Genomic DNA, 15,477 nt, shown 5'->3' with positions numbered 1-15,477 from the left:
AAAGGTTACTTAACATTAAAACTACAAAACAATTTACAAAAGCGCAAAAAAACAAAAGGTTTAAAGGTTTTTGACCAACACATACTTAAAATGAATGATTGTGTAAATTTATTGCACCAATGCTACAATTTCATAATCAACAAACAAGTATTCATTACTTCAATGAGCTCATTGTTTCTGCCTTAAATTATTACATTGTTGAAATTAGTACATTTTTAGCTAACTGTGATTTGTACATGTACATTTCTGAAATACATAACTCTGATAACAGATCACTCATACATTTTCTCTAAAGCTGCTTTGAAATGATGTGTATTGTAAATAAATGCGAATTGAATTGAATTACATTTTAAAACACAGTTCTATCTTTAGTAGGTTTCATTGTGTTCACTTGTTTAATCAAAAGATCATTTACGTCGGAGGACAGAATTTTTATTTAACTAATTAAATCGTATAGTTTCTGAGACCTTGTGACAACTAGCCCCAGTCTCTTGTACATGGTAAATGTAATAAAAACAAATCCTAGAAAGATAGAACATACTGAAGAAATATGTCAAAACAACAATGTGAATTGCAATTCTGTTATGTTCCAATCAATAATAAAGAAAATAATAATGGATTTGAAGTGAAGACTTATAGACAGTTAGAAAATGTTAATGCTTTATTTGTATTGGTATAAAAGGTGCAGTGTTCTTTTGTCTCACTAAGCATTTCCCGATGAGACACTTTTTTTCTGCAATGCTAAATTTACATTAATGTGAGACTTCCTCGTGTCAAACCTGTCCAAATCTGTAAGCCCACACACTGAATCTGCGCCTAAACGTGATTAAACTTTTATTTAAAGTGCTTTTCTGTTCTATCGTTGCGAGACAAACATTTTACAGAGCAAATATACTGTACATTTCAGTAAATGTTTTTAATGTGTGTCTGGCTACCTGTCTGACCACCTGCGTGTTCACACAAGTGCATGATCAGATCTGCAAATTACAGTTAATGCATTGATCAATTTGTTTGTTAAACGTAATACAGTTAAAACTTGCCATATCATACAAATAAATAGTAGTCATAGCCAGAGCTATTGCATGCAAACATCAGCATTTATGTCTCAAGCAGTAATACATTTCATTACTGGTGGTGCATTTGAACAGGGTGCAAAGACTTACGTCAATGTATTCTTAATCTTTTTATGATTATTTATTTTCTAACAGTACACTTCATTCTAACCCAGCCAGTGTGTCCATTTAGTCCTTAATATGATGAAATGTTGATTCTGAAGTTGAAGTTGAAGCATTCTACGTAATGCTACTTGAAACATTATGTAAAGAAAAAGGAGGAAGAAAAAAAAAAGTAGACAATTTGACCCGTGTTTTATAAAAGCAGAGCAATTACAGTTATTTACCAACAAGATAACTACAAGTAGTAAAAATCAACAAAGCTACTCTTTGTCCATTTCCACAAACTGTGAATGATTCTCAGGGGATTTACTGTGAGTTTTACTTAAGTGAAGTTTGACCGCGTGATTGCTGGCAAATGTCCGACTGCAAAGCTTGCATTTGAACTTTGAGTCAGTTTCCTCTTCTGTGATCTGTGAATCTGTCGGCCGGGCATTGAGCGCCTTTGAAAGTTCGGGCTCTTTTATTTTAGTTGGGTGTTCTATGGGTAGTTTGTTCATGTCCTTGATTTGGAAACCCAGGTGGTTCTCAAGATGGGATATAAACCCAGAGGGCGTTCTGAATTGCGATGCACAGTCATTGCAGTAGAAGATCGGATGGCCAGTGTCCATGTTCTTCAAAAACTTGGTCCCTCCCGTTTTTCTAAGCTGGTACTTCACGTTGGCGAGCCAGTGGCTGATGGTGGTCATGGAAAGCCCGGTGAACTTGGAGATGTGCATCCTCTCCTGAGGGCCGAGGTCTGAGAGGAGATACTTGCCCTCCGAAGTTAGAAAAAGGCTGGAGGCGAACTGGGCTTGAAGGATGAGCAGATGCTGGGGGTTCCAGTTGGACTGTCGACCTTTACGCTTGTGAACCGAGTACATCTCACTGGAGACGTCTTCGAATCGTCGCACGTCTGTCTCCAGCTTCATAGCAGGCACTCTCGCTGGTATTGAGGGCTTTGGGGTTGAGGCTTTTGGAAGAACCTTCACCATGTCAGCAATGTCAGAGAGTGCATGTTTCTGGTGCACTGGAGTGGAGGACTGCAGTAAGAGGGAACAGTTTGGTTTGTTTTGTTTGTATTTTGTCAAGTCTATTGGCTGGTCGTCACTTGTGAACATGAAGCTATTGCTGGCCCTGATGGCAGCAGATGCTGAGAGTGCTGAAACTGGTTTCTCTAAACCTCTACTCAGTTCTGAAAAAATGGATTGTGTGCGATGAGAGAGGAAGCTTTCGGGCCGGGGCTTGTTTGCTTTACCCAAATGATTGTTCAAGACAGACTGTAGTGCGCTTAGTGGGTTAATATTAAGGACTTCCTGGGAGTCGTTGACAAGCTCTGAAGAGCTGCTGTGCCCATTGCTGGCAGGGGGGCTAGGTGATGGGTTCCCTCTGTCAGAGAAAGCTGGGCTCAACTTCCCTTTGATTGTGTCATTCTCTTCACTTACACAGTCTGCATCCAGCTTTGAAGAGGAGGAATCATCATCTTGACAATCACTGTCATCATTCTCCACCAGATCAAACCTACTGCTCTGGCTCTCCTTGCTGTCAGATGCGCCACTCCTCTCCTTTTTGATGTCTGAATTGTGATGTCCCTGGAAACTTTCAAGTCCCCTAAGACCCTGATAGAACTTTCCCTTGGGTGCGATGGGTCTGTGCTTGTGGTTGAGATTCTGCTTGAGCTGGATGTGAGGAGAAGAGGAAAAGGAGGCAGTCTTGATAACCCCTGATAGCTGGTACGCAGCATGAATGCTTGGGTAAGCGCTCCAGCTGGGGGTCCCTGTTTGAGCTTTATTGATAGCCGAAGCCACCGTATTTGCTAAAGACTTGAGAATGTCACCGCCTCCACTGGACCCCTGCTCAAGGTCTTCCTCCCGCAAGTACGGATACTTAAAACAGGCGTCAGTGGACTTCCGGTCCTCCTCATCTTGTTTGTCGTCCTTGTCTCCATTTTTCTCAGCTTTGTCTGGTGACATATCCCTCGGAGTAGCCCTCTCAGAGTCACCAGATGCTGTGCTTTTTGGAGAAACCTTTTCTCCTTCGAGTTCGCTCACTGTTGGTTCAGCAAGTGTCTGCATTTTCTCTATTGCTAGAGGATCGAGGGCTAGTTGTTTGCCTTTCTTGGAGGCTGAATTTGTCACTTTAATGAAGTGGCCGGTGACCATCATGTGAGTGGTAAGCTGCTGGAGAGTATCGTGGGAGCTTCCGCACTCCATGCACTTAAGGATCTGAGATTTGCATGTCTCAAACTGCCATGTGTAACTAGCACCGTTCTGATAGCCATAGCGGTTGTTGGGAGCATTGGCGAGGCCGGACAATCTTTGTGCCTCACTGTAACCTGTGGTGGAGTCAGGCGAACAAGGCCTCGTGGCTTCAAATGCACGTTTCTTTGCTGGTGGGAGTAATTTTGGAGTCATTACTGGAATAGGTTCTTTCAAAGGCACTTTCTGGTAATGCTTTGTTTTGATCATGTGGACGCTTAGGTCTTGTAGAGACTCGAAAGAGTGGCCACAGAACATGCACTTCAGCACCTTTTGTGCATCTTCCTTGCCTTCCATGTCTTGAAGGTTCCTCTTCCGGTTCTTGGATGATGAAGTGGAGGCGATGCTCTGCCTGCTGTGGTTGTCATCCTGGTAGTGGCCACTCTTGTTCATGTGGACCGTCAACTCCACCAGGGTGTCATACGCTGCACTGCAGTCTTTGCAGCGGAACCGGCTAGCTCCCGTAAAGACCGTGCCGCACGCTTTGCTACTCTGCCTGTACAGGTGGACGGAGCTGAATAGATTAGGCTTTGACACAGGTTTCGGGGACAGCGTTTGCTGCAGGGTTTTTGAAAGAGCGTCCTGGTGCCAGTCAAACTCGCTCTTGGTGCTCCCGTTGGTGCTGTCACAGTTTGCTTTGCTGCCAGTGTTAGCAACCTTCAAGTCTAGTCCAATCTTTGACCAGTAGGAGTCTGAAAGGAAGTTGGCATAGGCAGCCCTCATTTTCTCCAGGCTACTGTGCATGTCATCCTTCACTTTTGAGCTCTGGCTCTCTGTGTCCTTCTGACTTACTGGTGGTGAGGTCTTAAAGTCAGACAGTCTGTCACTGCCATCGCTCAGACGGGATTCCAGCTCAACCTCCTGGTTGGATAGGACACTGACCGCCGGAGAGTTTTGGAAGCTGTAGCTGCTTTTGTTGTCTATGTCTTTGTCTTCTTTGTCCTTGGAAGTGGGCCTCTCAGAATTCTCCTCCTCTGTCTGCATTTCGTTTTCGCCCTCCTCCCCTGTGTTCGACTCTTGGACACCGACATCATCATCTGGCTCATATGCTGAAAACAGAAGAGATAGAGAAAAAGTGTTATTAGTGCTGTCAACCGAACTGTAATACAGTGATTAATGAGATGAATCACAAATAATCACAGATATCGATATTTTTATTCTTCAGTTTGTAAGAATATTTTTTTTATTGTATTTTTCTATAATTAGTTATAGAAATGCATTAAAGATATAACCTTAGATATAACTGTAAAAATCAAACTCCGAATGTCTTTTTAGTGTATATACAATCTATATGTGAGCATCAGAGATTTAAAAAAAAAAAAAAGCAGGAGAATACTGTACAAAAACGAAGTTGATGTAATTTCTTATTAGAAATCAGTTTGCAGTACTGCCATCCTTCTGTAGCATTGTAATCCTTTCTCACAGAAGCTTGTGTGCCTGTAATCTTCTCTTGGTAATAGTGGGCAATTTGGCAGTATGTGTGATTCATAAGTCACAAGTCACTGACTTTGTTTTCTCAAGGTTTCATCTGTTTACAACAGCTGTATGGGTGCAGAGTAACAAAAGGTGATTTCCTCTAGGTAATGAGCGTTATCGCTATAGTTGAGTTGTTAAACTATAGTTTGATAGGAGTTAAGTTGATTCCTGCACATCTCAAAACCTAAAGTTAAATCTATTAAGGAGTCTGCATATGATAAAGTTGATCTGAAGAAATATTTCACTTTAAAGCATTAAACGGTTAAAAAGTGAGTTCAGAATGTCAAAAAAGTTATTATTTACTGTCAATCATTCTCATTCAAAACTAGGCAAAAACATCATAAGACCGCATAAATGCAGATAAGTTAAAAATAGTAAAATGCAACCTGGCATCCTTCTGATCCCTCCTGAATATGTGCTGGCTACATATTAACCACTATTGACTAGATTCAAAATCATTTCCTAAATCTTTCATCACTTCTTAAACCGTACTGGATTATTCACTTAATATAATATAAAATATATCCAAGTCCATCAATTACATCAATCGCTGCGGTTAAGAAAAATCAAGATCATCTATATTTTATGACCACATATTTGGATAGCACTTTGAATTTCAAGTGCTGTTACGCACAGATGTGCTCAGTTAAATATACATAGGACCTAACAGCCCGGGCCAGGCACTTGCTTTTCATGTGGTTAATATTTTTTTTTTGAGCTGGTGATGCTCAATGAGGGCAACTCTCGAATATGAGGACTGAAAGTGCTGCGCTGTGTAGCCCTCACCATGTCCTGTGCCTTTGGATTCTGAAAATAAGACTTTTTTTTATCAATATTTCAAAGGTGCCTCAGGAGTAAGCCTGGAGGTGAACTGATGTCAGCAAATGGATAAGGATGGAGCTGGGATTTAGCCTTTCCAAACAAACCCAAAGAATGGGGTCCCTCAAACAAGGGGCCCGACGTGCCGGTACTAAAGTTTCCCGACATGCCACGACCTTGATCTTCCGGCAATGAAGATTTCTCAAATGACTGACTACGACGGATGATTGCATCCCAGAATGTGCTAATGCACTAGCTGTTTCCAAGAGGAGAATAATGTTTTATGTATTGCAATGTGTATATATAGTTGTGACATAAAAGGAGTGAGATCGTGTGGATGGCTTCTCTGTGGTGTCTCAACTGTTTGTAATCACTCAGCCAGTCGACTGGCATCATGACAGACAGCAGTGTAGTCTTTGCTTAGCTTTAGATTGTTTACAGGATGTGTGGGATCAAAAACAAAAAAAAGTATAATTTTCAGACTGAAATTAACCTTGTCTTCCTGTAATTGCACAATCCCCGTTCTGTTACAACGAAATAGTTAAGTCATGGTGCAACGCACTTTTTCAGAGACTGGCATGTTTCTGCATATATCTGTGTTTATGAGATTTTTACGATAGCTGCTCCATGAGAGTATTTACAATCTAAACAAGCAAAGTCACCATGACACCATACACCTGGAGGAATCAATCGGCGGCTATTTGGACTGCGGATGAAAGATAGACGGCTAAATGAAAAATGCATTAGTCAACCACACTACATTTTAGTGAACATGTAATACTCTTCAACCTAATAAAAAACCAGGACAGGCGGAGGAGTGTCTCATTCAGAGCAATTAAAATGGTTTAATGCATGTTTCATAACTTGGGCACGCTGTTGGATCAGCTCAGCCTGGAAACCAAGTCCTTACACTTCAAAACTATTTAAACAAAATCACTTGCTAATTTGACAGTATTTTGACATATTCATTTTATTTTGACACACAACTGTTATGCATAAAATCACCATGGTCTTTTAAACAACTTAACTTTGTTTCACCATTAATTTATGCTGTATTTTATTCTAGAGGTGATCAAATAACTGCTTGGATATATTTTAAAATGTAATTTATTCCTGTGATGCGTAATTTTCAGCATCATTACTCCAGTCTTCAGTGTCCCGTGATCCTTCAGAAATCATTCTAATATGCTGATTTGCTGCTCAAGAAACATTTCTGATTATTGTCAATGTTGAAAACAGTTGTGCTGCTTCATAGTTTTGTGGAAACTGTTACATTTTTTTCAGGATTCTTTTGATGAATAGAAAGAACAGCATTTATTTGAAAGCATTACAAATGTCTTTACTGTCACGTTTAAACAAATTGAAGTGTCCTCCTTGCTGGATAAAATGATTAAAATATATTAATTTTGCTCGAACAATGCAATGCAGCATACTTGTTGCAATACTTATTATCTGACTGATAAAACCTTGAAATGATTTACTTTATAAACCTCATCAAGCTGGAAAAGGCACCCGTTTCATAGATTAATGTGGGTGGCATTATTGCAGTCACTGTTCCCCGGGCTCCAATTTCTCCATCCTCCGAGCATCTGGGATACACATTAATACAACCACAGGCACATGTTAACCATCCAGGCCCAGATCTCTCCGAAATCCCTTCATGAATGGTTACATTTCCCTTCCTTACCCATTTGTAACAGGGAGCTTGTGTTAGCCAGCTTGTGATCCCTGCCAAGCGGCAGGATTTCGGAGTACAAGATCAAACACAAGGACACCACTCCCACAGACATGAGATACACCAGCCTTTCCCATAATCCACTACTGTCGGCATTAGGACGCAGCCACACGAGCAGGCCAGCAGCAGTCGAATCCCACCCCCCCTCTTTTGTTATTGATGTTGGAGCCAATAGAACAACCTAAGCATAATTTGATCTCCGACGTGGGCCATTTGTATTAATTCCAGTAATATTCAATGTGCATTATTTTGATTTGGTCCAAGCAGCGCATACATGAATCGTGCAAGTATGGCACCTCATTCATTTAACCTCTCAGAGAAGCGAGGCACAGTTAGCAGGCTGGTACGCCACAGGCCCGCGCACGGTTGTTGGGCTCTCTGCGCTATATCAGAGCAATGAAAACAGCCGTCGGTCCAACTAGGCTTACAAAACGAGGCACTGGCACGCCTGTGCAGAGATTTAGCATGTCATAAACTTCTGTAAACCCTCCAATCTGTGTCACAACAAATTTATATCTTCAGACAGGAATATTCAAAGGTCAAAAAACCAAAGGTGTCCATCATAAATCAGCCACTAAGTGTTTATAACATTAATCCGTTGGGAAAGACTCCTGGCATAACACAGCGGCAGCTGGATTTCAAAGAGCTGCCGGTTTCCCAGCCAAATGGCTGCAGAAGAGCGAAGAGAAACGCGAGCATTAAATGCGCTTTTCACATCTGATTCATATATACAGTAGCGGTATTATTATGCTTTTTTCTTAAGAGTCAGTTCTTATTACTGTAAGTGTGATCAAAGGCTGGAACAAAACCGTTTTTAATTGTAAAAGAGACAGTGATGGATTTAAAGTTTTTTTTTTTTGCACAATGGTGTCAGACGTTTTGATGAACCGTATTCTAAACCTACAAAAACTGTAATGAGTTACTGATTTTGCACTTTGATGGATCAAAGTGAGTGTAATCTGTATCATTTCCTCTGGCACCTTCATTTTAATGTACTAGTGAAAAAAATGTGCTGGCTTGAAATTTCATGCACCAAAATGAAGTTATAGGGGGTCTTCTTTTTTTTTTTTAAGGAGTTAATGAAAGACAGCTAAAAGAGTGTGATATTAAAAAAGAAGCGAAAAAGTTGAGCGTTACGAAAGCATTGAAAAATGTAATATGCATGTGTAATTTAATACAGTCCTTCAAAATGAGGATCCATCAGACATCTCTGTTCAACTTTTGATTGAACCAGCCTTTAAAACTAACACAGAAAAATTGAAATGACTAAGAAGATATAACTTATAGACTTTTCATTGGGAATAGGCTCATTTATTTTTCTTATTTGGATTTTTGAAAGATCTAGTAAAAAGCATCAGGAAGTGATTGAGCACCACAGCAGCTCCAACTTGTCAAAACCAGTGGTTCTTAAAGGGATAGTTCACCCATTAAGTTATCATTTACTCACCCTGGTGTTGTTCTATGGTCTTCTGTGCATGGCTACGTGACGTGCGTTCGTGAGACTCTATTAGTGTAGCGTTTCACTCCGACTCGCCCAGAAAAAGCACACAAGTTGTGAGAAATCAAGACTAAAACAACACAAATCCATGTACCTTCTTCTCTGAGGTGAATACAGTATATCCGTTCACATTCTGACTGTCATCAGACAAACAGAGTTCCAGTCCGGAGATATTCAACTCGGTAAAGAAAATACATTGATACTTTTTTGGGGATTTATAGGCGTTGTATTTCATGTTGTGTTTTTATTAATCTTGATAAACTTGTGTGCTTTTCTCAGAGCGAGAGTGAACTGCGCCGCTAACAGAGAGTCATAAATGCGCAGTCGAGCACAAATGACCAACGGCCAAGGTCAGGACTTTTGTAAAACAATAAAAACAATTTTTTTTATCGTATAACCCCCCAAAAAAGTGTTGCATGGGATCATTCTGTGATACTTCTGCATGTTTTTTTAAGCTTGATGCCCGTCGCTATTAACTGCCATTATATGGATGAGAGCGAGCGGGACATTTTTGTTCATTCTTTTTTTCATTCGGGACATTCTCTTTTTGTGGTCCGAAAAATAAAGAATGGCATACAGCATTAGTACAACACCAGGGTGAGTAAATTATGAATTAATTTTAATTTTAGGGTGAACTATCCCTTTAAAATAGAGGGTCAGGACCCCAACAGGCCATACGTCTGTTCTAAATAGGTCATTGAAAACAGGTATAAATTATGCTAATTATTAATTAATTAAAATAAATAAATGACCATTGAGCAAAAAAGTGAAAAATAACATCTTTATCGGCCTCTAAAACATATTATAAAGAGATTAAATGTATCATATATAATTATATATACAAATAAAAACTCTGATCATCAAGGCAACAAAAATATGCTAGCCATGTATAATCAGATATTACATTATATTATTAATAAATATTAATTTATTTAACTTTACCTAAACAAGTTTATTTTATTTTTATTAAAAATATTAATATAAAATATTTTTTTATTCCTCTCTGCCAATTACTGATGTCATTTACATTGTATTATAGTTATCGAGTTTATAAATATAATAAATGTACTAGTTAAATTAAAAGAAAATTGTATCATAAAATACAACTAATCATATAATCATACTTAGCTAGCATAGTAAAATAAATATTTTTGCTTGTATTTTGTTGAAATGAAATGAAAATTCTGTCATCATTTACTTATCCTCAAGTTGTTCCAAACCTGCATGAGTTTCTTCTGTTGAACAGAAAAGAAGATATTTTGAAGAATGTCGGTAACCATAGTATGTTTTTCCCATACTTTGGAGGTCAATGGGGCCCATCAACTGTTTGGTTACCGACATTCTTCAAAATATCTAAAATATCTTCTTTTGTGTTCAGCAGCAGAGTAATACAACTCATACAGGTTTGGAACAACTTGAGGGTGAGTAAATGATGACAGAATTTTCTTTTTTGGGTGAACTATCCCTTTAAGGCCATGTGTCCAATCAAACTCATGCCACAAATGGTGGATTCTAGTCAAATAAGGCCGATGCTAACAGGGACATGCACACAATAAACAGTCATTCTTTGTCATTCTGTGTCAGCTCACCACTACTAAAACCAAATCTAGTGGAGCAGCAGTGCTCCAGATCATGTGCGCTAACCACTGCGGCGGCAACAGAATTAGACACAGCTCACACAAATGCAGTGAAACTCACAGTCACAGACTCTCCACTAATACAGGGGTAACAGTAATAATAGCACTTAAAAACATGGCGTACTTAAAGCTCGTTGGAGCTTTCTTGGTGGACGTGTCCTTTTAGCGTGCCACTGCAGTGGGTTAATCATCCCCTTTGAGACGCGTGAGGTTCTGTTGGGGGTAAATCTGTCAGTCAGCATTCAGTCAGGGGTGTGATTTGCATTAGTTCAAGGAACGACCGTAACATTCAGGCAAAAAGTTTTCCTGTCACTCTCTAGTTTTCCATGCCACCCGAATTGTGTGCCGGCTTCCCCGCCTGCCCTAATGCTAATATTTCTATCAGCACATCATCAAACATTTACCCCCGTAGCAGTAACATTTCTATCATCGATCAGTTCAGCGGGCGAGCAGGGAGCCAGCTGCAACATCTCCGGCCCTCCGCGAATATGCGAAAGGTAACGCTAGCGTCGCAGGAGACCCTCTAATTCTGAGGCGTCGTTGACAGGTCTGGCGGTCCATGCCACTTTCGCCACGGATCTCCTTGCCGTCTCAGGCTACAGTTTTTGCCGTGCGTGGATCGATAGCTCTTTTTACTTCTCATTGATTGTCTAGCAGCAGGAGAGACCTAAGCAGAGGCTGTTATGACATTTCTAGATTTCCCCCTGTCCTTGGAACAATCAATTACACGCGCATGGCAATCAAAACCTCTTTGCAAAATGAACCTGCTCCATGACATTTTCATCTCCCGGATTTATGCCACGCTTTAAAAAAAGAGAGAGGCGGAATCGGAGAGCGAGAGAGAGAGAGAGAGAAAAGGGAAGATTTTCGTGTCCCACATAAAAAGGCTGCACACACACACACACACACACACGCACGCGCACGCTAACGAAGCAGGTCATGTGAGTGCTGTAATCTCCACTGCAGTCAGTACTGCACAGGCAGGCCTTTGTTGGACACACTGGTTTGGCTATTGATTTTTGTCATAAGCTATGACAGCCAAGATCACTGTGGGTTTACCTAACTGTGCCCTAAATAGAGTTCAAGAGTCTTGCGGCGTGCCGAGCTGCGGCGCACAAAGACTTTGATAAATCGCATGTAACAGCAAGACATTCTCATTTACCAGCGCCTGCCACTCCCAACACGTCTGCGGTGTAGCACAGGAAATATGGAAGATGCAAAAGCAACGTGCTGTAACTGTTCAGACTGCACAATCAACGCCTGCGTGGACGGCACACGTTGATGGGATACTTTTTACTACTAGACATTTTCTCATTGTACTTTTTATACAATTATAGTACTTATTACTGTTTTGAGTTAGCTTTTATTCTTATTTTTTTTCAGGTTTCATTTTAATGTTAGTTTCAGTCATTTTAAGTGCTTATCTACAGTATATTAAATCTAGCATGCGTATATGTATATATATACACACACACACATACACACTCATGGTCAACGTTTGGAAACATTCATATTTTTTATGTTTTTGGAAGAAGTCTCTTATGCTCATCAAGGCAGCATTTATTTGATCAAAAATACAGAAAAAACTGTAATATTGTGAAATATTATTACAATTTTAAATAATGCTTTTCTGTTTTAATGTAGGCTACTTTAAATTATTTTTTCCTGTGATCAAATCTGAATTTTCAGCATCATTCGTCCAGTCTTCAGTGTCAATTCAGAAATCATTCTAATATGTTGATTTATTACATGATACTTTTTTTAAGGATTCTTTGATGAACAAAAAGTGAAAAAGAACAGCATTTATTCAAAATAGAAATCTTTTCTAACAATATAAATCTTTACTTTCACTTTTCAATTAAACACATCCTTGCAGAATAAAATTATTCATTTATTTCAATTACTGACCCCAAACATTTAAACGGTAGTGTTTATTGTTAGACAAAATTTCTATTTTAAATAAATGCTGTTCTTTTTTTTAAAAACTTTTTATTTCACCAAAGAATCCTGAAAAAAGTGTCACAGGTTAAAAAAAATAGTATTTTTTATTAAATTTATTCCAACATTGATAATAAATCAGCACGTTAGAATGATTTCTGAAGGATCATGTGACACTGAAGACTGGAGTAATGATGCTGAAAATTCAGCTTTGATCACAGGAATAAATTACAGTTTAAAGTATATTCAAATAGAAAACCATTATTTAAAATTGTAATAATATTTTACAATATTACTGTTTTTACTGTATTTTTGATCAAATAAATGCAGCCTTGATGAGCATAAGAGACTTCTTTCCATAAACATTAAAAATAGTAATGTTTCCAAACTTTTGATCGGTACTGTATTTAACTCCACTATAGATTATAATAAGCATGCCATCGGACGGTTGGCTATTTGGTAAATCAAAGCACTGCAGGGCGCTAAAACACGACTGTGCTGACGCAACGTCAATTAATACTTAAACAGGCCCAATTAAATCTTTTCCCAGTGTTGCGCCCCAGGCACACAGAGAGAGCTGTGAACCTTCTCACATGTCAACACTTACACTGACCAGAAGAGAGAAAAACACATCTGTATCAAGCACAAAAACATGTTCGTCGTCAACAGCTATAACGACTGATAAAATACTTCAATACTTACAATAACAAAATAAACTCTGATTATCAAGACAAAGTGTGGGAAAAATCCCCTAGCTATTTATTATGACCAAAAATGTTTTCATTTATTTAATTTTAATCACATAATGTGCCTGCATGCCTAATTTTTTTTTACAGAAAATGTGAATTAAAATTGTATTTATCTCTGCTATTTTACTGGTGTCATTTACATTTGAATAAAGTTGAATCTTCTCCTTAATTTAAAACTAGATATTACAGTCTATAATATTAAATCTATAATATTAGTGATATCACTGTACAATATTTCAGTATTATGTGTTGTTATATGTCAACTCATTGACTGCTCCACAAACCTCTTCCAGTGCTCTGGCTGGAAACCAGGCGGCGGAGAGATTAACGTTAATTTTTGTATGCATGACAGAGATGTTACTTAAAGCACATTACTTCCTTGACTAAACAGGAGCAATTCATGCAGATAAATGCCTTGCTTTCATATACTCACGCATTCAATATTTAATGGTATAATATAATCAAAAAGAGTCTCACAATTCAGGCAGGACACAGGGAAAGTTGCAGCGTTTGTGTTTGATTTAATCCGAAGCTTTTGGAGTCGCTCCGACCGCTGTTGTACATCAAAAGACATTCTTTGAAAGGACATATTAAGGTAAACTACAAAGGGACATTTTTAGAAGATAAAAGATTCCTTTTATAACAAATATTGTTGAATATTAATTACAAAAAAGCACTTTATGGCCTCTACGTCGGCCTCATCTGTTATAAACTGATCCTTCGCCGTTTGTGTCGTGAACATATGCGGTCCGTAAACGGCCAAACATTGGTGATCTTCTCGCTGGTAAACAAAGTGCTCTACCTCAAACAGACAACGCTCCTGACTCTCCTTCTGCACCAGTACACAAGCTCCTGTTTCCTCTCTGGTCACAGTGAACCAGATCATGCTGTACTAGGCTCTCGTCCATGATCCACACGATGATGGAAGTCAGGCTTCCCTGAGTCTGAGTCTGAGAGTGAGCACTTGGACTCCAACCCAAGATCTTCACTGAAAAAACTATTCTTAATCAGTATATTAAGCAAAAAATGACCTAGCTTATTGCCTGCTAAACACAACAATGTTCAATATATAGGGCAACTAATTCAAAATCAAGGTCAAATCTATTTAATTGTATAATATGCAGATTAGTTCATCAAAACAAACATATATTTATGTAAATTTAGTATTAAGGAAATATCCTACAATCTTCATTTAAGGGCTTTTCACAGCAAATATTATTGATTGGATTTTTTTTTTTTTAAAGGTGTGTGTATATATATATATATATATATATATATATACACATGTACATATTGTAATGAATTTATAACAGCCCCTATTCATATGATTCATTATTTATTATATTTTTACAAAACATAATTTAAAATGAATGAATTATATATTCAACATTATATATATATATATATATATACACCTAATTTTTAATTATAAAAAAACTCCAATTAATAAATTAATCACATTATTAATTATTTGCAGTGAAAAGCCCTTAAATAAAGATATATATATGTAATAAGGACATTTTCTACAATCTTAATTTAAAGGCTTTTTTTACAGCAAATATTTATTAATGTGATTAGTTCATTTAAAATTATTTAAATTGATTTCATTTAAATAATTGTCAAAACTTATATATATATATATTAACTAATTATTTTTATTTATTTTTTACTAAATATATTTTGAAATTAATTCATTATTTATTACAAATTATATATATTAGTGCTGTCAAACGATTAAAATATTTAATCGCGATTAATCGCATTAATATCATAGTTAACTCGCGATTAATCACACATGTTTATCTATTCTAAATATCTCTTGATTTCTTTTTGTCCCATTCTTTTTTCACATTTTAATGCTCTTATCAACATGGAAAACGGCTTGCTTTGTGCAAATGTTTTTTTTTTATTGAAAAACTGCTGGGTTCAGCATTGCCCTTAAGATAGAACTCGATTTGCGCTGCGCTATGCCAGAGCAAAGTAGGCGAATATTCAAAACTTTTTGGATGCCCCCGTTTCTATTGGCCGCACTGATAATTGTCACAGAACGCAGAGGCAAAAGTTGAACTATTTTGAACTTTGACCGCGGCGTGCGGGCCACTGTGCTTGCGCTTTGATCGACAAAGCAACAAAATGTCCTCGCGCGGCGCAAACCATTGAAATCATGATTGAAATGAATGGGTTTCATAATGCAGCGCTGCGCATGCCACGTCCTG

The 15,477-nt window shown here is 38.2% G+C and overlaps 1 protein-coding gene across 3 annotated transcripts in view; it reads right to left on the bottom strand.

Moving 5' to 3' along the window:
• Positions 1 to 821: 821 nt before the first annotated feature.
• The window catches only part of LOC130076227 (teashirt homolog 2), a 136,311-nt gene continuing 121,655 nt past the window's right edge, over positions 822 to 15,477 (bottom strand). For all 3 annotated transcript variants that reach the window (XM_056241242.1, XM_056241243.1, XM_056241241.1), the window contains exon 2: positions 822 to 4,458. In XM_056241242.1, coding sequence (XP_056097217.1) covers positions 1,436 to 4,393 — 2,958 coding nt within the window. In that variant the 5' untranslated portion in view covers positions 4,394 to 4,458 and the 3' untranslated portion in view covers positions 822 to 1,435. The remainder of the gene's footprint in view (positions 4,459 to 15,477) is intronic.

Source organism: Rhinichthys klamathensis, unplaced genomic scaffold, assembly GCF_029890125.1.
Source record: "Rhinichthys klamathensis goyatoka isolate OS25496 unplaced genomic scaffold, OSU_Roscu_1.1 h1tg000635l_1, whole genome shotgun sequence".
Classification (NCBI taxonomy): domain Eukaryota; kingdom Metazoa; phylum Chordata; class Actinopteri; order Cypriniformes; family Leuciscidae; genus Rhinichthys; species Rhinichthys klamathensis.
This window is presented reverse-complemented; position numbering and strand designations above follow the sequence as displayed.